The sequence below is a fragment of the Hypanus sabinus genome, chromosome 14 (assembly GCF_030144855.1).
Source record: "Hypanus sabinus isolate sHypSab1 chromosome 14, sHypSab1.hap1, whole genome shotgun sequence".
NCBI lineage: Eukaryota > Metazoa > Chordata > Chondrichthyes > Myliobatiformes > Dasyatidae > Hypanus > Hypanus sabinus.
Window position 1 is genome coordinate 71891682 of NC_082719.1, and position 25073 is coordinate 71916754.

Genomic DNA, 25073 nt, shown 5'->3' on the forward strand with positions numbered 1-25073 from the left:
ACAGGGACAACTTTGCTCAAAAGTCAGTGCAATGGATAGGTAAATTTACTGCTTGTCAGAGTCAGAATCTGGTGTAATATCACTGGCATATGTTGTGAAATTTGTTGTTTTTCAGCAGCAGTATGTTGCGATACATAATTTTAAAAAAATATAATTTACAATAGGAAATACATATAAAAAATAAGTAATGCAAAAGATGTGAGGTAGTGTCCATGGGTTCAACGACCATTCAGAATTCTGATGGCGCGACTTGTTAAATTATGCCTCTCTTTTCTCCAGTTACCATGTGCGAACTGGAAGAAGAACCCAAGGACCTGATAAAAGTGACTTATGAGAAGCTTTCTACTGATGAAGTGGCAGAATCAGTAAAATCTCCATCTTGTGGGGCAGTATCTTTGTTTATTGGTAAGATATGGAGTTGTCCAATTAGAATTTGACCACAGTATGACTTTATGTGTAACTTTATTTTTCTAGGTGTTAATTGAATCTGTAGTTCTAGACTGCTAGTGAATGGATGCACTAGCCTGAATCTAAATTTTCAGTAAGTAAAAGAAATATAGAAAATGCTGGAAATATTAAGCAGGTCCAGGTGTATTTGTGGGAATTGAGTTAATCTTTCAAGTTGACGACCCTTTGCCAAAACTGGGTGGTAGACAAGGGAAGCTGGGGAGGAAGAATGTCTCCAATAAGGTAAAACCAGGGTAACTATGGGGATAAGCCCTTGTGAATTAGTGAATTGGAGCAGTTAGAAATTAAGAACATAGACAAAGGGATACAGGAGTTGCAAAATGCAGTTACAAGACATGCTGGATATGCAATACACTTTCAGAGAAAAAAGCAAAAAAATGGGGACCTGTTGTAATGAGCCCCTTTCCTAGCTTGAGGATCATCAGCTCATTTTCTGTCTGGGCACATTGAGGCTTCTGGACTCCATATTGAATTCTATATTGTCAGATAAGTTGCTTTTTGTATCCGTATCTTTCATACATCTGTTATGCTTAAACAAATAGACAGCCTATTTGTTCAGTTCCCCTCCCCCCCACCCCCCCAAGAGTAGAGGACATGCCAAAACTGACCTTCTGGGCACATCTTCTTGCTCTTTAAGAAGGGCTGCAATGAAAAACCAAAGAACTGTAGACCAGCAAGTCTTAACATCCTTAGTAGATAAGTGACTGGAGGGGATAAGATGTAAGTGCACTTGAAAAGATGGGAATTGATCAGGGGTAGTCATCACAGCTTTGTGTGTGTGTGAGAGAGATCATGTCTTACGAATTTGAAAGTGTTTTCTGAAGAAGTAACCAAGAGGTTAATGAGGACAGTTTGGCAGATATGGTCTGTATGGACTTCAGTAATGCCTTTATTGAGGTTCTGCTTGATAGGCTGCATGGAATATGGGTTGAACTGAAGGAAATAGATACTAGCTGGGTGGGCACTGTGGTTGTTATAGACTCATTGGGTTGAAGGACTTGTATCTGGGCTTCCAGGATGTGTTGCAGTTAAGCATCCTCACAGCATGATGCAGCCACCACCGTGCTTCATAGTAGGTATTGTGTGTTTTTGATGGCGTGTGGTGTTAGCATTTAGTCTGATGGCCAAAAAGCTCAATTTTGGTTTCATCAGACCATAGAAACTTCTTCCAGAGTCTCCTACATACCTTCTGGCAAAGTCTAGCTGAGATTTCATCTGAGTTTTTTTTTCCAATCAGAAAAGAATATGGCACAGCTGTAAATCTGCCTGGAGCAGGCTGTCCTCAAAAATTGAGTGACCATGCAAGAAGGAGCCTAGTGAGGGAGACTACCAAGAGACCTATGACAACTCTGGAGGAGTTACAAGCCACTGGCTAAGATGGGAGAGACTGCACTACAACAACTGTTGCCCAGCTGCTTCACCAGTTGCAGCTTTATGGGAGAGTGGCAAAGAGAAAGAACTGTTTGGAAAAAAAAACTGTTGGGGGAGAATGGCCTACCTGGGGGAAGCAACACTGGCCTTGCCTCTGACACTGAGTCTGGCCCTGTGGCTCAGAAGGGTAGGGAAAGGAAGAAGGCAGCAGTAACCGGGAACTCTATAATTAGAGGGTTAGACAGGCGATTCTGTGGATGCAGGAAAGAAACACGGATGGTAGTTTGCCTCCCAGGTGCTAGGGTCTGGGATGTTTCTGATTGCGTTCATGGTATCCTGAAGTGGGAAGGTGAACAGCTAGAGGTCGTGTACATATTGGTACCAATGACATGGGTAGGAGGTCCTGAAAACAGACTACGTACAGGGAGTTAGGAAGGAAGTTGAGGGCCTTAAAGGTAGTAATCTTGGGATTACTGCCTGTGCCACGCCACAGTGAGTATAGGAATAGAGTGAAATGAGGATAAACGCGTGGCTGAGGGATTGGAGCAGGGGCAGGGATTTAGATTTCAAGGTCATTGGGATCTCTTTTGGGGCGGGTGTGAATCCACGGGGGATCAATATCCTGGCCGGGGGGGGGGGGTTTGCTATGGCTATTGGGGACGGTTTAAACTAGAAATGCTGGGGGGTGGGAACTGAACTGAAGAGACAGAGGAAGGGGCTGTTGGCTCACAAATAGAGAAAGCTTGGAGACAATGCGAGAGGGACGATAGGCAGGTGATAGAGAAGGGATGTGCTCAGACTGATGGTTTGAGATGTCTCTTTCAATGCGAGAATCATCATGAACAAGGTGGATGAGCTTAGAGCATGGATCAGTACTTGGAGCTATGATGTTGTGGCCATTACAGAGACCTGGATGGTTCGGGGTAGGAATGGCTACTTAGAGTGCTAGGCTGCAGATGTTTAAGACAGGACAGGGAGGGAGGCAAAAGAGGTGGGGGCATGGCACTGTTGATCAGAGATAGTGTCATGGCTGCAGAAAAGGAGGAAGTCATGGAGGGTTTGTCTACTGAGTCTCTGGATGGAAGTTAGAAACAGAAGGGGTCAATAACTCCACTGGGTTTTTTTTATAGAGACCCCAATGGTAACAGGGACATAGAGGAGCAGATAGGGAAACAGATTCTGGAAAGGTGTAATAATAACAGGATTAGAAACATAGAAAACCTACAGCACAATACAGGCCTTTCGGCCCACAGAGCAGTGCCGAACATGCCCTTACTTTAGAAATTGCCTAGGCTTACCCATAGCCCTCTATTTTTCTAAGCTCCATGTACCTATCCAGGAGTCTCTTAAAAAACCCTATCGTTTCTGCCTCTACTGCTGCCGCTGGCAGCCTATTCAATGCACTCACCACTCTCTGCATTTTAAAAAAAACTTACCCTTGACGTCTCTGTACCTACTTCCAAGCTTAAAACTATGCCCTCTCATGCTAGTCATTTCAGCCCTGGGAAAAAGCCTCTGACTATCCACATGATCAATGCCTTTCATCATCTTGTACACCTCTGTCAGGTCACCTCTCATCCTCCGTTGCTCCAAGGAGAAAAGGCTGAGTTCACTCAACCTATTTTCATAAAGCATGTTTCCCAATCCAGGCAACATACTTGTAAATCTCCTCTGCATCCTTTCTATGGTTTCCACGTCCTTCCTGTAGTGAGGCGACCAGAATTGAACACAGTACTCCAAGTGGGGTCTGACCAGGGTCCTATATAGCTGCAACATTACCTCTCGGCTCTTAAACTCAATGCCACGATTGATGAAGGCTAATGCACTTCTAAACCACAGAGTCAACCTGTGCAGCTGCTTTGAGTGTCCTATGGACTTGGACCCCAAGATCCCTCTGATCCTCCACACTGCCAAGAGTCTTACCATTATTCTGCCATCATATTTGACCTATCAGAATTAACCACCTCACACTTATCTGGGTTGAACTCCATCTGCCACTTCTCAGCCCAGTTTTGCATCCTATCAATATCCCGCTGTAACCTCTGACAGCCCTCCACACTATCCACAATGCCCCCAACCTTTGTGTCATCACCAAATTTACTATCCCATTCCTCCACTTCCTCATCAAGGTCATTTGTAAAAATCACGAAGAGATCCGGTGTGGGAGATTTTAATTTCCCATAAATTGATTGGCATCTCCCCAGGGCAAGGGGTTTATATGGGGTGGAGTTAGATGAGAAAGTACAAGGCATGATTAATAAGTTTGCTGATGACAGTAAAGATGATTGTCAAGATTTACTTAGGGATCTTGATCATCTGGGTAAGTGGCAAATGGAGTTGAATTTGGTTAAGTGCAAGGTGTTGCATTTTGGGAAGTCAGATCTTTCATAGTAAACAATAGTATCCTGGAAAGTGTTGTAGAACAGAGGGACATTGAAGTACAAGTAAATGGTTTCCAAAAACTGGGATCACAGATAAACAGTGTTGAAAAGGGATATTGGCATGCTGGTCTTCATCAGTCAATCTGGTCGCTGGGATGCTATGTTGCAGTTGTACAAGATGTTGTACATAAAGTTATTTACAGCTTATCCCAGTGGTTAGCTCAGTTTATTCTTTCTGACACATCACTCTGTAACTTCTTTCCTGTCCTGACGAAGGGTCTTTGACTGGAAAAATCAATTCTGTTTCTTGTCCTCCAGATGAAGGCTGATGTACTAAATATTTTCAGCATTTTTAAAATTTTGGATTTCCAGGAACTGCACCTTTTCTGAATTCCCATTTCAGACAATATATCAGTTGACAATATCTCTGGATATGGTGATGACTTGATTTTAATGCTGCATCAGTAACTCTGACAGTAATTTAATTGGGGCCTGTTCAATTTCTTCCTTTAACAAGAACAATTCACGCATTATCTCAAATCCCTCCTTTTATACTTAATGTCTAATGCTAAGTTGATAAAAACTCAGGAGATGATAATTATGAAGCAGCCTGGTTCTGTAGTAGTTGTGGAATCAAATTCACCAGTATCACTAACAGAGATGATCCTTCACAGCTCCAGTCACCTGATTAATTATGACTTCTGCTCCTGTCTTTGCATCCTTATACTTGTCCACATTGGTTTCTCCCACTTTCCTCAGACACCCCAAAGGTGTCAGGTTTTTTGCTTAATTGGCTACTGTAAATTTACCCAATATATAGTCAAGTTGTCAAATCTGGAAGAGTAGATGGAAAATTGGTGAAAGTAACATGAGATTTGAGTTGGACTACTTTGAATGTGTGCTTGAAGATTAAATGGGACAAAAGGCCTGCTAATATATGACAATATGATTACCATTTCCTTGTGTGTATATATCACTAGCAGGAGAGACTAAACATAGGTAAGGCCACTTGCTGTATAGTCAGTTGAAAGTAAGTCCCAAAGTCTTCCATAAGGTCTCTACACCTAATAAAGTTTCAGGTTGAAGAAGACTCCAACTGACATCACTGTTTTCTTGCTACAGCTGAAGAACCTAGACACTTTGACCTTGAACATAAATTGGAACAAGGCATATAGCATCAACATCTAGTTAGGCATCTGATGTCGATACATATTTGTAGGGTGTGATAGGTGTACCATCACTTTATCTGAATATATGCAAATTATGACGTAAATTAGTGTATGCTACTTTAATGTTAATTGTAATGAGAGGATCTATGTATTAAGTATGTAAGAAGCATCTATTATTTAGGCAATAGGAAGAAAAGTATTCTTTCCACCCCCAGTCCCACTACACTGTTTAAAGGAATCTTCAAGTATTTCTGGAGTAATTGCTGATTTATTTACGGTATAGCCTCAGGATAGAGGGACGTCCATTTAAAGCAGAGATGCAGAGAAATTTCTTTAGCCAGAGGGTGGTGAACTTGTGGAATTTGTTATCACAGGCAGCTGTGGAGGCCAGGTTGTTGAGAGTAGTTAAGGCAGAGATTATTAGGTTCTTGATTGGACACGGCATCGTAGGTTACAGGGAGAAGACCAGGGAATGGGGTTGAGGAGGGCAAAAAAGATCAGCCGTGATTGAATTGCGGAGCAGACTTGATGGGCCAAATGCCCTAATTCTGCTCCTACTGTATGTGTTATGGTCTTATTTATTCTTAAGTTGCAAATGCTGGGAGCGTGAAATAAAACAAAGTTCAGAAATACTCATCAGGTTGGTTTTAGCATTTTTCTGTCTTAATTCAGACTTATGTTTACAGTTGCTTATTAATTGGTTATATCTACAAAGAGTGGTGTACCAGGAGCTAGTGACATTTGTTAGTTTCAGCAGGAACTATTCTTGATCTTGGTGCTGTAGTGTGAGGGGAGAAGAAAAAGGAGAATGAGCCAGAGGCAGGCAGAACAGCAACAGCTCACTGGAAAATGTTGGGGTGTGAGGGGTCAAAGGCTTTCCATTGGAGGTAGTTCAGGGAGCAATTCACTGGGGTTTAGCCCATTTAAGAATGAAATGGGAAATGCTTGCGAATCAATAAGGATGTCTTCACTTACAGAAACTACATACTCCTGTCATAATTTGAGTATTAGACAAGGTAAGAAATTCTTTTGCTGTTCTGATCAGAGTAGCTGTTAGCTTTTCTGTGTCATGCTCACCCCAGGCTGGTAATATCTGCACTACGTGATATTTTTTCCTCACATCTTGTTACAAGGATATTACACCTGCTATTTCAAGGAAGCTGAATAAACGTTATTCTCCCTTGCTAGAGCGTGTTATATAGATGTGACTTTGAAAGGATTGCTAGGATACCATTGACTCTGATAATATTGCTTTGCAAATGCAACTTGTGAATTTGGAAAATTAATGTAACCAATAGAACTCAGTATACTAATTAGAAGAGGCTTGAAATGGAGAGGCAGCTTAACCTATGTTTTTGAGATTCTTAACTATTTAGGTCTGAAATCCTTATCATTGATGCCAGTAGCTAAAGAAATATTGATTTATTGCACTGGACATTAAAGTAATCCTGAAAGTGTCAAATGTAGTAAAAGTTATTGGTCATGACACTGTCTTAAATGCTTTGCTAAAAATCCATTTGTAGCTAAATGGTTATAATGATCTATAATGAGAATGATTACTTGGCTATCTTTGATCCACAATAAAGTCAGAATAAATCTTATCAGTCAAAATCTAGATCAGCTACAGCCTGATCTTAAGAAGTAGTAGAATTCATTATAAATGATCTGAAATTTTCAATGTGATATTATTTTCTTGGAATATATGAAGTTGCTAGTGATAAGGTCTCACAAATATTTTGAAAAGAAATATCCACTTCTATGAATAACTTCCTTTAATCCATTATACATTCAAATACCCTATCTATATGTCTTATTTAATATATTTTGCCCATTGTATTTTTCATTCAATGAATCATTTGTAAAGATACCTAGGCAATGGTTTTGTTTGATGAGAGAAGTAATGGATATTGGCTTCTGTTGTCCTGACGAAGGGTCTCAGCCCGAAACGTCGACAGTGCTTCTCCCTATAGATGCTGCCTGGCCTGCTGTGTTCCACCAGCATTTTGTGTGTGTTGCTTGGCTTCTATTATGTTCTTTTTATCCTTTTTACTTGAGATTTAAAAAAAATTTCTGCATTACTATGTTTTTTTAACTGTTAAGGCTCGAACTTACCTTCCCTCCTCCACAGATGTTTTCAGAATTTCATGTTCGTAATATTGGAATTAGGAATTGGCAATTGTCCTAGTCTTTCATCTTCAGTCATTATAGTGTGTTGATATTTCTGTACCAAGTACCATCTGTGATTTAGAAATTGATCTAGTAATCTGTGGACCTGCCCCAGGCTTCTGCCTTTGCCACTGCATTATAGGGTAACTATATTTTCTCTGTCTGTTATGGGAATTGCATGTCCTTGTTTAATATATCTTTATAAAGTAAAGGCTAACACCTATGTACTTATTGTGTGCTTCTTTTGTGAAATTACCATTTCCTCTAACTTTGCTTACTCTGAGTTCTAATGATCACACTGGATGTCCTATATTAGTTAGGAGTCTTAGTAGGTATAAAACCAGAAAGCAAATTGCAAAAAAAAAGTAAGACATATTTAAATGGTGAAAAACAACATAAGATAATTCTGTGATTTGCCTCAAAATTGGAAAATCTTAATTAGTATAACTTCATCTAAAGTACTCGTGCCCAACCTTTATTATGCCATGGACCAAAACCATTAAGCAAAAGGTCTGTGGACCCGAGGTTAGGAACCTCTGACCGAAAAGGGGCATACTGTACTATAAAAATTACTACTATTTTTAACGATGTAATTCACTTTTTTTTAGAGAATATAGGAACTGTTATTTTCCATGATTAATCATCAGTTTCACAAACTTGTGAGCTTCAGGAGGATCTTCTTTGTGACAGTTTGGAATACTGCTTTAACTTTTAAATGGTAATAAATGGTAATGTAAAAATATAGAGTGCCTTGAAAAAGTATTCAGCCCCCAAAACTATTTTCACATTTTACTGTCTCATTTTCTAAATTTGAAATATATTGAAGTAGGATTTTTGAGCCATCTGCAAAACATTGTGCATCATTTTAAATAGAAACGGAAAATTTCAAAACCTGTCAACAATTTACTAAAAATTAAAAACAAAAATTGTGAGACTGGAAGAATATTAACCCCCTTTAAAATCACTACTCTATCTTTAACAACTCACCCAATTTGTTGATGTAGAAAACTGGAGGCTCACCTGCTTTCCATGAATTCATAAGAATAAATAAATACCCCCCTCTCTATAAGGTCTATTAGTATGGTAGATTTTCATCAGACCAAACCAAAATGAAGACAAAAGAGTATTCAAGACAAGTCAGGGAAGTGATATTAGAGAAGCACAAATCTGGGGAAAGGTACAGAGCCATCTTAAAGGCACTGAACGCATTTTGGAGCTCAGTGCAGTCCATTGTGAAAAAGTGGAAAAAAATGGGTAACAACAGTCCCCCTTCCCAGGTCAGACCACCCCTCTAAATGTAGTTGCTGGAGAAGAATGGCACTTATAAGAGAAACTACTGTGACACAACAGTCACTGATTGAGCTGCAGAGGTTAGTGGTTGGAAATGGCGATGAAGTTCATGTCTCCACACTCACTGAGGCTTTGCAGAAAAAGGGTATTTATGGAAAAGTGGCAAAGAGTGGAAACACTGAGTAAAATAAAAGCATATCATTGCCTGTAAAGGAAGCGTAATTTAGAAGATACTATAAAGATGTGAAGGAAGGTCTTATGGTCAGATGAGCCTAAAGTGGACCTTTTTGGCATCGATATTAAGAAGTTTGTGTGCTGTAAATGTAATACTGCACATAAGCCAGGTAACACCATCCCACTATAAAGCATGTTGAAGGTAGCATCAAATTGTGGGGATGCCTTTCAGCAGCAGGGACTGGAAATCTGGTCAGAATTAATGAAAAGATGAATGCTTTTACATACAGAGAGTTCCTGAATAAAAACCTGCTAGCCCCTGCCAGAAGGCTTAAATGAAGGAGGAAATTGGTCTTTCAGCAGGACGACGACTCAAAGCATATTGCCAGAGCAACGTTAAGAGAAGCTTCAAATGAAGAAAGTTGATGTCCTGAGTGGCCCAGTCAGAGTCCTGACCTTAATCTGATCTAACATCTCTGGCAGGACCTCAAAATTACTGCCTACTGCTGCTCCCCAAATATCCTGGCACAGCATGAGCAATTTTGCAAAGAGGGCTGGGTAAATCTTGCTGCATCACGTTGTGTAAAGCTGATAGAGATTTATCCAAAAAGAATACTGGCTGTAAAAAGCTATGAGAGGTGGTTCAACTACATACTGAACAAAGGAGGATGAGTGCTTTTTAACTGTGACTTCTCAGTTTTTTAATTTTTAGTTTTTCATGCTTTACAATTTTCCTTTTTTTGGGGGCTGTACTATGAAAAAAAGAGCATGTAATTCACAAATAAAAATTCTCAGTTAAATTGATAAAAATCCCTGGTTGTAATACTCATTTATTTGAACAAAGGATTGGGGGCTTTTTCAAGCTACTGTAATGGTGAACTTCCAAGTAAATATTTGATTTTCAAAGCTGATCAGTTTCTGCTGGTTTTTGATATTTAACAAGAAATGGTAAGGCTGCTTCAAGGAAATTATTCTATATTTCCATTGTCAGTTTAAAAATAATTTATTCACCTAACTTAATTTCTGAGTACTGTTTGTATGCATTATTTGATTGATAATAACAATATACTGTAGATCCTGAACATGGATGTTTAATCACTGTTCTTTAAATCTGGAATTATAACAATTGGATTTCTCTTCAATGTGTGCTAACACATTAATTATTTACAAATTTCCATTCAATGCTTTCTCAGATCATGTCTCTATGATAAAATATAAAATTTCATTTGCGTTTTGAACTCGTTTGGACTGGACTTAAATTATTCATAAGAAGACATTTAGTTAATCTTTGTTTATGACGCCAGAACATTATGAGATGTTCACACCTGAGCAGCTTTGAAGCCATGATACCTTTTTAGCTTGGGTTCATTCTTTAATTTTAAATATAGATTTGTACACTGTATAAGTATTCTGGAAGATTCTCTATTTGTCATGGTTGCATCCTTAGAAAAAGTATGTGATTCCTTGTATGTGATAGGAGGAGCAGAAAGGTGACCTCATCCACCCTTCCCATAATACAGCGAGGTTCATTAGACCACGATATAAGTGGCTGACTGTGCTAGTGCTGGTGTTATGTTTTATGAATCATAGAAAACCCTTTAAATTATGACATTTAAAGAAATTAATGAAATTAAGGAAAAGAAAATGAAATACTTAAAACTGTTTGGGCATAACAGCTATCTTAAATATAGTGTAGTGTCTAATGGCACTTCACATGTATGTTACTGACAAACAAGTTTTGGTACTTGGCCATTTAAGATTATATCTGGACAAGTGATCAACATTTTGATTGAAGAGATGAGTCTTAAGGAGAAAATTAATGGAGCAGAGAAAATCCTTACCACCGTAATGGACAGCTGCCAGTGGTGAAAGGATTAAAAATAAGAGGATGGATTAATTCTATCCTGGAGGTGCCCCTAGTTCTAAAGAAGTTATGAATTAGGTTTACATATTGATGTTTTTTAAATTTCAAAATTGTAATGATAGAAACTACGTGGCCATTTTGCCTGCAGGATTGCATGATGAACAATGTTAGAATAAGTGGGCCCTCTTTCTGTGATGGTGCACAGAATACTGGCCAGGTCACAGGGCTCTCCGCTGCTCACTTTCAGGCTGTCACTTGAGAAGGTAAGCATGGCCTCATTTGGAAGACTTCAACACGGAAAGTTCACTGGGCTTCATATTGCGGAATTCAAGGAATAAGCAGATGTGTCACTTTCAAATTGGCTGAGCTGTCAATGATTTTCACAGACTGGAAAATGGGGAGTAATTTGTAATTTATTTTAATCTATACTGAATTTTAAATAAAGATTAGAACATGCTAGTATGATCTAGGTAGAAGCTCAAACAGAATTAAAAAAACTTTTAAATATTTTATTCAGTGAGTGAATATAATATTGTCTAACATCTGGTCAGATAGTTTCTTAGCATACAGTAATTATGACTTGGTAAACCATTAACATCAATTTTGACCATGTTTAATTAAGAGTAGGGGTATTTTACAGTGAGGCTAGCTTATAAAAAATTGTTTTACATTGGTTCAAATTCTTTAAGTTTGTTTGTGATACATAAAGCAGGAAACATCTTAATCTGTTTATTTTTGCCTAAGTGAACTTAGACTGGGCAATGGTAATTTCCCACATTTTACCTACTTCTTTGTTACCTAATTTCATGCTTTATGTATTGGAAAACAATCAATTATTTTTTTTCTCCAGTTTTTGGTCACAAGTTAATTTAGTCAACTTTCATGTTGTTAACTGATTAGAAACAATTGCATCTTGAAACTAACACAAGATGGATTTTATTGTCGTCGTCTTTCCAATATGACAACAGCTGTGTCTCCTATTTTCTCAATTATTTCCAATCCTTATTCGTTTTGATTTTATATCTTCCATCGCCAGCTATTTACTGATAAGTAACAGAATGTTCAAAATCTGTAGAAAAGATAATATAGTTAAATCTGGTGATAATTTATTTCTAACCACAAGAGGTCCTGCAGATGTTGGAAATTCAGAATAACACACACAAAATGTTGGCGGAACTCCGCAGGTCAAGCAGCAGATAGGAGAGGAGAGTAGATCATGCGAGAAATGGAAGGAAGGGGAGGGGCACCAGGATGAGGTGATTGACAGGTGAGAAGAAGAGGTAAGAGGCCGGAGTGGGAAAATGAAAAAAGGGGGAAGTGGAGGGAAAAATGAATTACTGGAAGTTGGAGAAATCAATGTTCATGCTTGGAGATAGGAGGCTACCTAGACGGAATATGAGGTGTTTCATGTCGTCATGGCAGAAGAAGAGGCATGCACCATCATATCGGAACAGGAATCGGACAGGATCTGAAATGGTTGGCTACAAGGAAATTCCACTTTTTGTGATTGGAGCTGAGTTGTTAAACAAAGCAGTCCCCTGTTTCACCTATGTAAAGGAGGCTACACCAGGAGCATTGGATACAATAGAGGACCCCAACAGATTTGCATGTGAAATGTTGCCTCACTTGGAAGGATTATTTAAGCCCTGAATGTAAGTGGGGAAAAGGTAACTGGGCAGATGTAGCACTTCTACCACTTGCAGGGATAAGTACCAGAAGGGAGATTTGTGGGGAGGGACGAATGGACTGGGAACAGACAACTTATTTCTGTTTTTTGATGTGACACTGATTGATGTAAGTTTTTCCAACTGAGATATTGTGATTTAAAAACAAAAAATGTGCATGCTGGAAATCTAAAATAAAAAATGAAATTGCTGGAGATAATCTGCATGTCAGGCAGGATCAGTAGAGAGAAAATCAAAATTAAAATTACAGGTGATATCACCATTCAGATGTCCTGAATTGCTGATAGTGTTTCTCTGTAGGCACTGCCTGACCTGCTGAGTATCTCCAGCATTTTCTGTCTTTGTTTCTTACTTTTAGATTGTTATTCCAATTTTAAAGGAATTGGGATAGAATTATTGCATTTTAATATTTTTTTGGATTTTTGCCAACTTGTAAACCAAAATTATTGCAATCTTCTAAAAGGCTATCTGCAAATGGAGATTCCCTCATTAAGCATTAGATTGAACATGCCAAGAAGCATCAGTGGTGTAAGAGTAGTGAATATATTGTATGAAGACTGAGAAGTAGGAAAGAACGATGATCTAATAATTTACAGATCACACGTAAAGAGTAATTTGTGCAGAACAAATTGACATAACAAATGCCAGTTAAACAGAAGTTGAAAATGTTGGGCTTTGATTTGAAAGTGGAGAACTATAACACTTGGGAATAGAGGATGATCTTTGGAAACCTATTCATATATCTTATAAGATAAATAGCTTGAAAAGTAAAGACTAATTTTTTAAAAAGTTGCTGTAAAACATTAAGGATTGTGCTGTATGTCCCCAGAGAAGTGGATATTTAATGTAATGAAGGTGCCTGGTAAAGAAGTCTGAAATGATAATTTGTGTTGGATAAAATAAAAGATCTGAATCTGACTGGAGAAGGTGAGGCTTAAAATATCTTAAGAAATTCTGTATTACAAAACTGAAGAATATAGTATTGAAATGAGCTTGCTTTAATCTGTTCAAGTATAAACCAATCTGAGACTTGAAAAGACACTACAAATTAACAGTAGCAGCAAAAGGGGTAGGTGACATTGAAATGTAATGCATCTATGAAATTTTATAATGGTACATAGAAAGTTCAAAGCAGATTTATTCTTGAAGTGCATGTATGTTACCATATCTAATCCTGAGATGCATTTTCTTGAGGGTATAGTCAGTAAATCCAAGAAAGATCATAGAATCAAAGAAAGACTGCATCCAACAGGACAGACAACAAACCAATGTGCAAAAGACATTGTGGGAACAGTTTAGTGATGGGGCAAGTGAAGTTGAGTGAAGTTATCCCCACTGGTTCAAGAGCCTGATGGTTGAGGAGTAATGACTGTTCCTGATTCTGGTGGTGTGATGCCTGAGGCTCCTGTATCAGCTTTCTGATGGCAACAGTGAAAAGAGAGCATGACCTGGGCAGTGGGGGTCGTTGATGATGGATGCTGCTTTCCTGCGACAGCACTCCATGTAGGTGTGCTCATTGGTGAGGAGGACTTTACCTGTGATGGACTGGCTTTATCCATTACTTTTTGTAGTATCTTCCATTCAAGGGAATTCATGTTTGCAACTAGTCTGTGATGGCTCTGATACAACCAGTCAATATATTCTCTCCCACACATCTATAGAAGTGTGTCAAAGTTTTAGATGTCATGGCGAATCTTCACAAACTTCTAAGGAACTAGAGGCGCTGCTGTCCTTTCTTCATAATTGCTCTTGTGTACTGGGCCCAAGACTTGACCTCTGAAGTGATAACACCGAGGAATTTGAAGTTGCTGACCCTCTCCACTACTGAACTCCTGATGAGGAATGGCTCATGGAGTTCTGGTTTCATCCCCTGAGCTCAATAATTAGCTCCTTGGTCTTGCTTACATTGAGTGAAATATTGTTGTAGCACTACTCAGCCAGATTTTCAATCTTCTTCCTATAAGCTGATTTGTTACCACCTTTGATTCAGCCAATGACAGTGGTGTCATTAGCAAATTTAAATATGGTATTGGAGGTGTGCTTAGCCTCACAGTCATAGTGTAGAAGGAGTAGAGCCTTGTGGTAAACCTGTGCAGATGGAGATCATGAAGGAGGTGGTGTTGCCAACCTGAACTGACTGGGGTCTGTAAGAGAGAAAATTGAGAATCCAGTTTCAAGAGAAGGTACTGAAGACAAGATCCTGATGGTTATTGATCAGTTTTGAGAGGATAATAGTATTGAGTGCCAAGCTGTAGTCAGTAATGACCATCTGTGTGCATCTTTGCTGTCCAGATGTTCTAGGGCTGAGTGAAGAATCAATGAAATGGCATCTACTGTTGACCTGTTGTGCTAGAAGGCAAATTGCAATGGATCTAAGTCACTTTTCAGGCATGAGTTGATATGTTTCATTACCAACCTCTCAAAACATGTCATCACAGTGGATGTAAGTTCTGCTGGATGATAGTCATTGAGGCAGGTTACCAGGTTCTTCTTGAAGCCTGCTTGAACTCAGTCTGCCAAAGCGAGAGTTAAAGGGCTCAATGAACACTTCAGCCAGTTGGTTTCACAAGTCTTTAGTACCCAATGAGAGTGCAAATCCCACTGAGTGGAGGAAAGATCTCAAAAGTACTAGAGGATGTGTCAGAAATTTAAAAAAAATGTAGCTGATTATTATAATCAAATGGAGGAAAACATTTGATGGTTTCTTGCTGGATTTGATTAAGATATTGTACTGAAGAGAAAATGGAGGATCTTGATTTTAAAGTCATCAACTATTTTTACCATTTTAGAGAGATTTGTAAATGTATCTGCTTATTTTGTCATTAGTTCAAATTTATTGTCATCCAATCATGCCATTTATACAACCAAATGAAACAATGTTCCTCTGGAACGTTAAAGTTAAACTATTAACTTAATTTTTTTAATCCCAGGTAAATTTATATCCAGAAATTATACTATTATGTATTTCTTCAAATATTTAGCCATACAGCTGTTGCTTTTAGTTCTGAGGATTTCCATTAAAACAAGCAAGTACTGTTTTATACCTGCTTGTAGTGGTAATATTGCACACACTTCCAGTGATATCTAGCTGTGGCTTAAACAATTGGAATGACATTTCTGACCATGATTCTAAAATCATTAATGGCATATTTGTGAAATAACAAGAGTGTAGTGGAAGTTCAAAAAAGACTGGGAATAACATTGCTTTGATTGGCAGTGAAGCTGATGATCCGTATAGACAGAAGAGGAGTTGGGGAATGCAGTTGTCATTTCTAAGAATATGAATTGATGTGCTTTGGTCTTGCATCATTTGTAGAAACTACATTTTATGACTTTGTGTCCTACAGTGCTTCAGAGACTGAGATATTTTGGAAATGGAGTCACCACTACACCATGATATGCATCACAGGCACACATTTTCAGACCAGATGATCTTTTATTTTGCTTGTTTAAAGACATGGGGCTATGTTTTCATGCCTGCTTAAAAAGACAACACATAGAAGCCAGGACTGACTATAAACAGCAATAGGTTAGTGATTACTAATTGCACTCAGAAATTTAATGGAAATGTTTAATCAGTAGACTGAAAATAACAAAATAATTTTGGTCCTCAAAAGTCATTCCAGGATTTTGAGTATCAGCTGGAAAGATAAATTGAGAACAAAGTAATTAAGATTAAGTACAAAGCAGCTGCCACTAAGCCAACTTGTGAAGCAAAAATTTGTCACTTGGCTGGGTCGTGGTTTCTGGATGCAAAATCCCAGAAAGTAATGCTAAACGTGAAATGGCAATGCATTAGAAAAGCAGGGTATGCAATGCCAACAGTATTCTGGCAAAGCATTAGAGGGATAAATAGTATAGGAACTTGCATTAGTTGCTTACTTAGAAAGAGGCACAAAGGCTGGCCAAAAACTGTGTGTGTATGTGAAGAAAGCAGGCTGGGGGCATATTTTAGTCTCTGTACTTTTCATATGCTATGATCGGAGGAGAGGGCAGACATATGATTTGTTCACTGTCTTATGTGGTCTGTGCGGCAATTTCTCATAGTTGTCCAGACTTGTCTGTATACTGATCTTTCACTCCCCACTGCTGGCTGTAGCTAGTGTATAGCATCTTCTTGAATGGATCAAAGAAGATTTAGGCAATATGTCTCTATTCATATATTTAGAGTACTTCATGCACTAAAGTAAAATATCAAATTTGATTTTTTAATTTATGAATCAGATAAGTACTGCACAAATATGTACTAAATGCCATGATATTGATTTTTCAATTATTTAAGTACTTCAGAAATATAATGAAGTGGATTTCTTGTGCCTAGGATGGAAATAAATCTTTTTCTCCACAAGCTTGCCAGACAATGCATTTTACTGCTACCTTCTAAGAGTTTTCAGAATCTTCACCACTATCAACTCATTGAAGAAAATATTCTACTATTGTTTGCACACTAATATTTCACAGGAGAAACAGTATTGTTTTCAATATCATCAGAAACCTTAGGCAATGCCAAACCTTTCAGGTGGGAAAATAAACTGAGGTCCTTTGATATATTCATGCAAGATGATTTTAAAAAAAGAGCTTTTATAGTTTCCATGGCAGCATGTCTTCTACAACCAGTGCTACCAAGCTGTTATTATTTATTGCATTTGTTTTTTTTTTGTGTGATTTAAGTTATGCAAAAGTTGATTGTATGTTTGCTTATTTGATAGCAGTAATTACATCAAAGTTAATTCACTGGATGTGAAGTCTTCAGCATTCTGTCACAGATGGACTAAAAGACTGTTTAAATGCTTTCTCCTAAAACAACTAACTTAATGTTATTGTTAACATTGTGCTAATGTCATAATGCCAGAAATGTATAAATTTGTAAAAGACATCATGGTTAGAACTTCTGCAAGTGGTTAACCATGCTTATAACTGACATCCGTTACAGCATTTTCTGGTATTGATTACATTAATTGGCTGTTTAAAACTATTCATTCAAACTCACTGCAGAAAATACCTGACTTAAGGGGCATCTGCTGAAGGACAAGGAATGAGAATAAGCCCTGCCTTGGGAAAAGAAACTAATATCCTGTAAAATGTGTAAGGAGTATTTCATGGCTCTGGGACAATACTCACTAAATTTTAGAAGAATGAGTGGATATCTTATGGAAACCTACCAAATGTTGACCTGCTGAAGGGTCTCGGCCCTAAACGTTGACAACTCTTTTACATAGAAGCTGCCTGGCCTGCTGAGTTCCTCCAGCTCTTTGTGTGTGTTGCAAATATTGAGAGGCCTAGAATAGAGTAGATGGGGAGAGGATGTTTCCATCAGTTGGAGAATCTAACATCAGAGTGCACAGCCTCAGAATAGAAGGATGTTGTTGAATTTTGTAATTTGAAAACATAAAAATGATCAAAAGAAAAGTATGGGGAGAATGGGATGAATATGTAAATGCTTCATTTTTACTTTAGCGAGGTGCACTTTATGATGTGGTAGTGAAATGACATATGCCATTCAAGTACTTTTACATATAACTTGTAATGAATTGTTTAAACCAACAAAGAATGCTTAATCAAACAATATACTTAAAATATTATTCAAATGTTACTGAAATATTAAATCCACAACAATATAACACAACTACGATATTGACATCCGTAGCCGAGTGAATTTTAAATTGTTCCAATCAAGCCTAAAGATTTACTCGCTATAGAGGATTTCTAACTCTTATAGGATAATGACTTTTCTGATAAGAGGTCACTGCTTGGCAGGAAAGACTTGTGGCTGTGAAGCAATCTCAGGTTCTGGGGTCTCCTCTGTGGTGATTGTCGTGGGTGATTCTGGGACTGCAGGACGGGGTTCTGACAGCTCTGAATACCTTTCTTCTCTAACAATTGACTCTGCTTTCCAAGTAGCCAGTTTTGGATCACCTCTGTAGTCCCTCTCTAGGACTGCTTGTCCAGGAGTGAAACATGGAACCTCCTTGTTTAAGGAGCCCTCAATTTGTCTCAGTTGCTTGTCCTGCATACTCTTGAAGAGATTAAAGTGTGAGCACAAGGGTCGAGCCAGGAACAGCACAGCTGGTGAGATGTTGGTTGTGGAGTGTGCTGGATTGTGACATGCGAGGATGAAATTGGTGAGCTTCTGTTCCAGTGTTAATGCAGTGCGTTCTGTTTATATTGCATTCTGAGACTCTGAGCAAACCATTCTGCCAAGCCATTTGTAGTTGGGTAGAACGGTGCAGGTGTAATATGTCTTATTCTATTCATTTTCAGGAATGATTGAAACTGTTCTGCAACAATCTGTGGTCCAATGTCACTGGGTAAGTGTCCTGGAACACTAGACCTTGAGAAAAGGCTTCTCAACACATCAACACTGTGCGAGGCCGTAGTGGACAGTTTTTGTAGCTGCATCCAGTACTGTACTACCAAGAAATTTGTGCCCATGAATGGTCCAGCAAAATCCACATGAATCCTTTGTCAGGGCAGTGCATGACATTCCCAGGAATGGAGAGGCACTGCTTTTGGCATCTTATGGATGTGTTGGCATCCTGAACAGTGCATGGCGAGCAGCTAGATCTGCTAATGTATTCTACGCCACCAGACAAAGCTTCAAGCCAGTGCTTTCATTTTGAGCACACCTACTTGATGGGCATGTAGCTCCTCCAGCACTTTAGCTTTCAGCTTGGATGGTAGAGCAACTCTCAATCCCCACACAAAGCAACCTCTGTCAAGGGCAAGTTCATCCTTGCATAGTAAAAAAAAAATTGGGGTCCTGGAATTTCTGCTACACATTCCAGCCACTTTGGGTGACTCTGTAGACCTGAGATAGTGTGCAGTCTATTCTGGTTTCTCTTTGGATTATCTCTTTGGATTTTCATTTGCATTAGGGAGAATACAACAAGAGGAGTGTCCTTTTTTGTAAATTTTTCAGTTATTTCCTTTTCCAGGGTAAACGGGACAATCAATCATCATTTCCATGATTAGTTGTGTTTTTGAATTCAATCTTGTAATTGTGTCCTCCAAGAAACAAAACCCATTTCTCCATTTGTGTTTACGCTGTTAGTGGAACATCCATCTGTTGGTTAAAAATGGGCACTGGTGGTTGATGATCAACAATGAGGGTAAACACTCTTCCATATATGTATTGGTTGAAATGTTTTACACCCCAAAGCAGACTCAAAGCCTTTCTGTCGATCTGTGTGTAATATTTCTCTGCAGCAGTAAAGAAGTGTGATGGGGCTATGGGTGTTCACTTCCATCATTCATAACCTGTGACATACTGCACTGTTCCATAAGCTGAGGCATCACATGCAGGCTTCATGAGGGTGTGCATTATAATATGTGAGTATAGTATCTGATGTCACCAATTCCTTTGTATTTTGAAAAGCTACCTCACAATGCTTTGTCCATCACCATTTCTTCACAATTTGTAGTAGTAAGTTCAAGGGCTGGAGCATCGTAGCCAGGCTTGGCAGGAACCTGTTATAGTAATTGATAAATTTTTAAAAAGACCACAACTGTGACAAGTCCTTTGGCCTTGAGGCATCCACCATAGTTTGAATTTTCAAAGCAAACTTGTGTTATCTTGTGTGACACTGATGTGACCACAGTAATTGTTTAATGAATTTGCACTTGTTGCATCAGGATCTTCTAATCTTTTTAACACTGTCATGTGATTTTAGAGATGTTTCTTGTTATCCTTACTGGTTACAGGATGTATATTGTATACATTTCTCTGACATTAAATTGAACCTTTGAACCTTTGAACAATGATGTCTTCCAGGTAACAATGAGTGCCTTGGCAGCCTTGTAGCAACTGGTCCATAGCTTTCTGCCTGGGTGTAGGTCCAGATGCTACTCCAAAAATAGGCCTACTATATAAAAGCCCTTTGTGGGTGTTTATAGTGAGAAACACTTTAGGCTCTTCTTCCTTCTCCATCTGTTGGTAGGATTCTGCTAAATCCACTTTGCTGAAGTGTTACCCTCTGGAAAAGTTTGCAAAGATATGCTGTATAGCGAGTGCTTGATCTCCTTTCAGTAGTGGGTTGATTGTGACCTTAAGATCACCACAGATCCTGGCAGACCCATTCCTCTTGGCTACTGGGGCCACTGGCATTGCCCATGGTTTATACACAACCTTGGAAAGAATTTCTTGACTTCCATCCAATCTAGCTCACTGACTACTTTATCATAGAGGTACAAGAAACCGAGCAGGCTTTGTAAAACTTAGGTGAGGCATTTCTTTTAGGATATTTTACCCTTGATGTGCTTGAGATTTTCAATGTCATCCTTGAGCACTGCTGTGACATCATCCAAGACCTTTCTTAATTTACTTTCAGTTGACTCTATTGCACGGATGGCAAATGGTGGATGGATCTCCAATCAATTTGCACTTGTCTCAATCAATCACATCTCTACAATGCTGGTCCTCCTTTTTTAACAACTTATCAGCCCAATGTGTCTTATTGGTTGTTTATTTCACTGCTGTGAATGTCATTTCCACAGGAGTTGTCTTTTCCCCAGTATAAGTTTTTAGTTGAATATCTACAGGCTTCAGTTTGGTATATTTGATAGGTTGATCATGTCTATTTTGTGGAACGACTGAATGAGCCTGTGTCCAATTCCATTGTAATTATTTTGCCATTCACCTGTTTTTTTTTGCGTGTCACACCAGTTGGCCATTCTTGTTTGGTGCATGGTGTCAGGATTGGTCTCCTTTCGGATTAACCAGGCCATGATATGAACGTTACTGATTAAACCCTTTGTTTTTACGAGGCTGAGTAGCTAGCTCGATGCTCAACCCGGCACAGATGGAAAACATGCTTGGGAACTTAGATTCGAAGTCGGGAGCCTTTGCTCTGGAGTCCGGCGCTGATGCCATTGTGCCACCAGCCGGTCTTATTAGTTTTATCATTCTAAATCTCAAGGCTATCCAGTCATGTTTCACTCTCATCATTATTAGATTTCTTATCAACAACATGCAGAACAGTGCTCTTTTTTAAACTGCAACTTGACTTTTTAAAATCTTTTTCTCTTTCCTGTGCAGTCCATTTATTTTGAATGCCCAACGTTCTTTTTGTATGTGCCCTACTTTGTTACATTTTTTGCAAGTTTTGTCTTAAAATCTGCATTGTCTAATGTCTGTGAGCCACTGCCACAATGGTAACAGTATGTGTTCAGCCAGGCAGGTTTCTGTTTAAACGTTGCAAGTTTGTTCAATCTCCCTTTCATTCCTGACTGCAACTCAATGGCATATTTGCTGTTTCCATTGATACAGCAGTTTCAACTGCTCTTTTAAATATGAGTTCTGCTTCAGTTAACAGCCGTTTTTTTTGGAATGCTTTCTTGTAAGATTCCACAAACTAAACAATCTCTCAGTGCATTATTAGGCAATGAACTGGCAATGTTTGGACAATTTCCTCAATTCAGCCATGTATGCTGAAATGAACTTCCTTTCCTTTTGATCCTGCTTTTGAACTCTGAAGTGTTCTGCAATCAACAGTGGTTTCTGTTCTAGGTATACCTACGTTGCTTTCAGAATACCAGCAAAGCTAATTTTGGCTGCTTTGGTTGAAGCCGTTAAACTTCTAAGCAAACTATATGATCTTCCACTTAGTACACTCAGCAAAAACTGGATATTTCATTAGCTTCAAAGTACTGTTCAGTTTGCTCTGTGTACAATCAAATAATGTATTTACAATATTGATAATACTGAAATATTAAATACACAACAGATAAACAGGAATTTATTTAGCCAGACAGTGATGAATCATTGGAATTCATTACCCAGATGGCTGTGGGGGCCAAGTAATTGGATATATTTTAAGAGAAAGTTGATAGGTTCTTGATTTGCAAAGGTATCAAAAGTTCTGGGGAGAAGGCAAGGAGAGGGAAAATAAATCAGCCATGATCAAATGGTGGAGCTGATTTGATGGGCTGATTGGTGTAATTCTGCTGTTACGTTTTATAGTTTGATAAAGCACCACTTTCATAAGCATTGTCAATGACTTAGAAAGCTTCTGTATATTAGAAATATTAAACAATTATATATTTAAAAATAACTAATTTTATAACATTTAAAGGATCATTTACACAAGACATTATTCAGATAGTAAAAATCTTGAGTAACACACAAAATGCTGGAGTAACTCAGCAAGTCAGGGATCATCTCTGGAGGGGAATAAATAGTCAATGCTACGGCCTGAGACCCTTCATCGTTAACATTTTTAAAAAAGTGTAATATTTAGATAACAAGTAGCTGAAAACAACTTTTAATTGAAATTAAGTATATTGAATTATTTCAAAATGGTGTAAATTGTTTTTCACTTTCTCATTCATAATTCTGATCAGTATATTTGTTAATACCCATGCTGAGTCTTAGATGGTACAGGTTCAGCTGGCAAAATGTTGAGTTTGACTACTAGGAAATGTCAGAAGTTTGTATTCCATCACTAGATTACTGAGGACTCTGACATTGGTGTGTGGCCAGGATATTACCGGTAGTAAATAGCCAGCATGTTTTCAGGTTGTAATTCTAAAATTTGTGATGCTTATGGGAGGTAGAACGTGCTGGTTTGTGTCAGATTGTGGGATTTCCCAGCAAATTGTAGTCCGTGCATTGTACTTCCTGTTTGCAGCTTTATCCAAAAATAATTTAGTATTGAAATGCAGGGAAATATTGTTTTGATTCACACAACACAGAACCAGGCCCTTAATCCTACTACTGTATGCTGTATCTATATGGCCATCAAGTATCTAAATTAATTCTTTTTTCTAGCATTCAACCTGTAGTCTTCTATACATGCCTCTTAAGTATTCATTGAAATAGTTCTTAAATGTGTGAAAGTAGATGTTATCACAAATGTTGAAGCATATTACAGGTTTTATCTATGTAGCAAGAAAGCCTTGGTTGGTGAAATGCTGATGTCCTACTTCCAGAGGGTTGTGTTTATGTTTTGCTAAACCTTTTTGGCTTGTAGTCTTTATGTATTACAGGTATTCAGAAATCACAGTTTTATTTTTACAAAGCTTACCATTTCACATGTTGAACTCTTGTGGTTTTGTTCATTTAGTCAGTCCCAAGCCCCAATTAACTTTATGTTCTGACTTTAAAATGTACTATACCTCACATCTGCAATTTTAGATCTACCACTCTTTTTATCCAAGCCATACGTATGGTACGCTATTACTAATTCCCAGTGACACAGTGTTACAATGTTATTATTGCGGATCCTGTATTGTTGGATTTGTATAAATCTCACATCATTGTAATCTACTGAGACGATTCTGTCCTCAAGGGAATTTAAATGTATTAGTCAGACCTGAACTCTTTACAAATCCAAGATTACTCTCTGAATGGCACAAAATTTTCCAAATTTTCAGCCATTCTTTCCTTTGATAACTCTAGTAACTTCCATAAGGTTGTCTAACTTAAATAAATAGTAAGGTTGTCTAACTTAAATAAAGGGAAAAGCTATGGCAAAGGGAATAAATTGAGTAAGGCTCAATAAATTGGCTGCTTTCTTGCATGTAAAATAAATGTGTAAATGCATAGGACTGAATGGGGTAGGTTGGAATCTTAACTTCCATTGCTTCTATGAGGGATATATCTCCTGACTTGAAGGGTTTTTGAATATATAAATACTGTATATAGATAAAAGAAATGTAACAATTACAAAAATCTGATTCAATGCAAGCGAGTGCAGAAAACCATAGCAATATTCAGTACTAAGGAAACTGTTTTATTTACATTGTGCATTCCAGCAATTCACCATGCTTGCTTCAACAGTGCTTCTACAACTTGCCACCATTACCATTAAGAACAAGAACAATAACATAGAAATACTATCACACAATGATCTTGACCTAAATGTGTTATTAGATCAGAAACATGGATTTTATTCCCTAATATTATTGTACAAACACCAACAATGTATTGATTGCAAGAATCCTGTATTTCATTAGCTTTTTAAGACAGTAAGATACTGGCAATACTGACAGTATATACTGGCAATATATGTTGTAGTGCCAGAGTCTTCCACAGTTCATTCTCAAGTGAAAGCAATTCTGATGCAATATATTCAAGATAGTCTAAACTATTGTCAGGAAGATCTATTTCTAAGTTCACACCAGGAATAGGTGGTTTTTGTACTTTTTCCACTTGCAATAACTTGAATGTGTATTTAAAGATGTTAATTTTATTTGTTACTTTGTGTTCATAGTTCCTACAGTCAATATAATTGAATTTACATTTCTGCTTTGATGCTTCACAACAAATAAATGGCTGTCATTAAAATTTCCTTATTGTTGAAGTAACGCATGACAATTGCTTTGAGAATTTGTGAAACCAAAAAAATCTTATTCTATAAAAAGATAGCTGCTGTCTTTAAAATGCATTGAATGATTATTCTTACCTTTACAATTGTTTTCCAACATGAAGATAGTGCACAAAATATTAATCTCAGCGTTGTTTTAAAATCTTGTCACTGGAATGCATTACAGAACAATGTGATGTAGC

At 38.0% G+C, this 25073-nt stretch overlaps 1 protein-coding gene across 1 annotated transcript in view; it reads left to right on the forward strand.

The window, feature by feature from the left end:
- Nucleotides 1-284: 284 nt before the first annotated feature.
- LOC132404871 (molybdopterin synthase catalytic subunit) overlaps nucleotides 285-25073 on the forward strand; it is a 43350-nt gene continuing 18561 nt past the window's right edge. The window contains exon 1 of the mRNA XM_059989433.1: nucleotides 285-405. Coding sequence (XP_059845416.1) covers nucleotides 285-405 — 121 coding nt within the window. The remainder of the gene's footprint in view (nucleotides 406-25073) is intronic.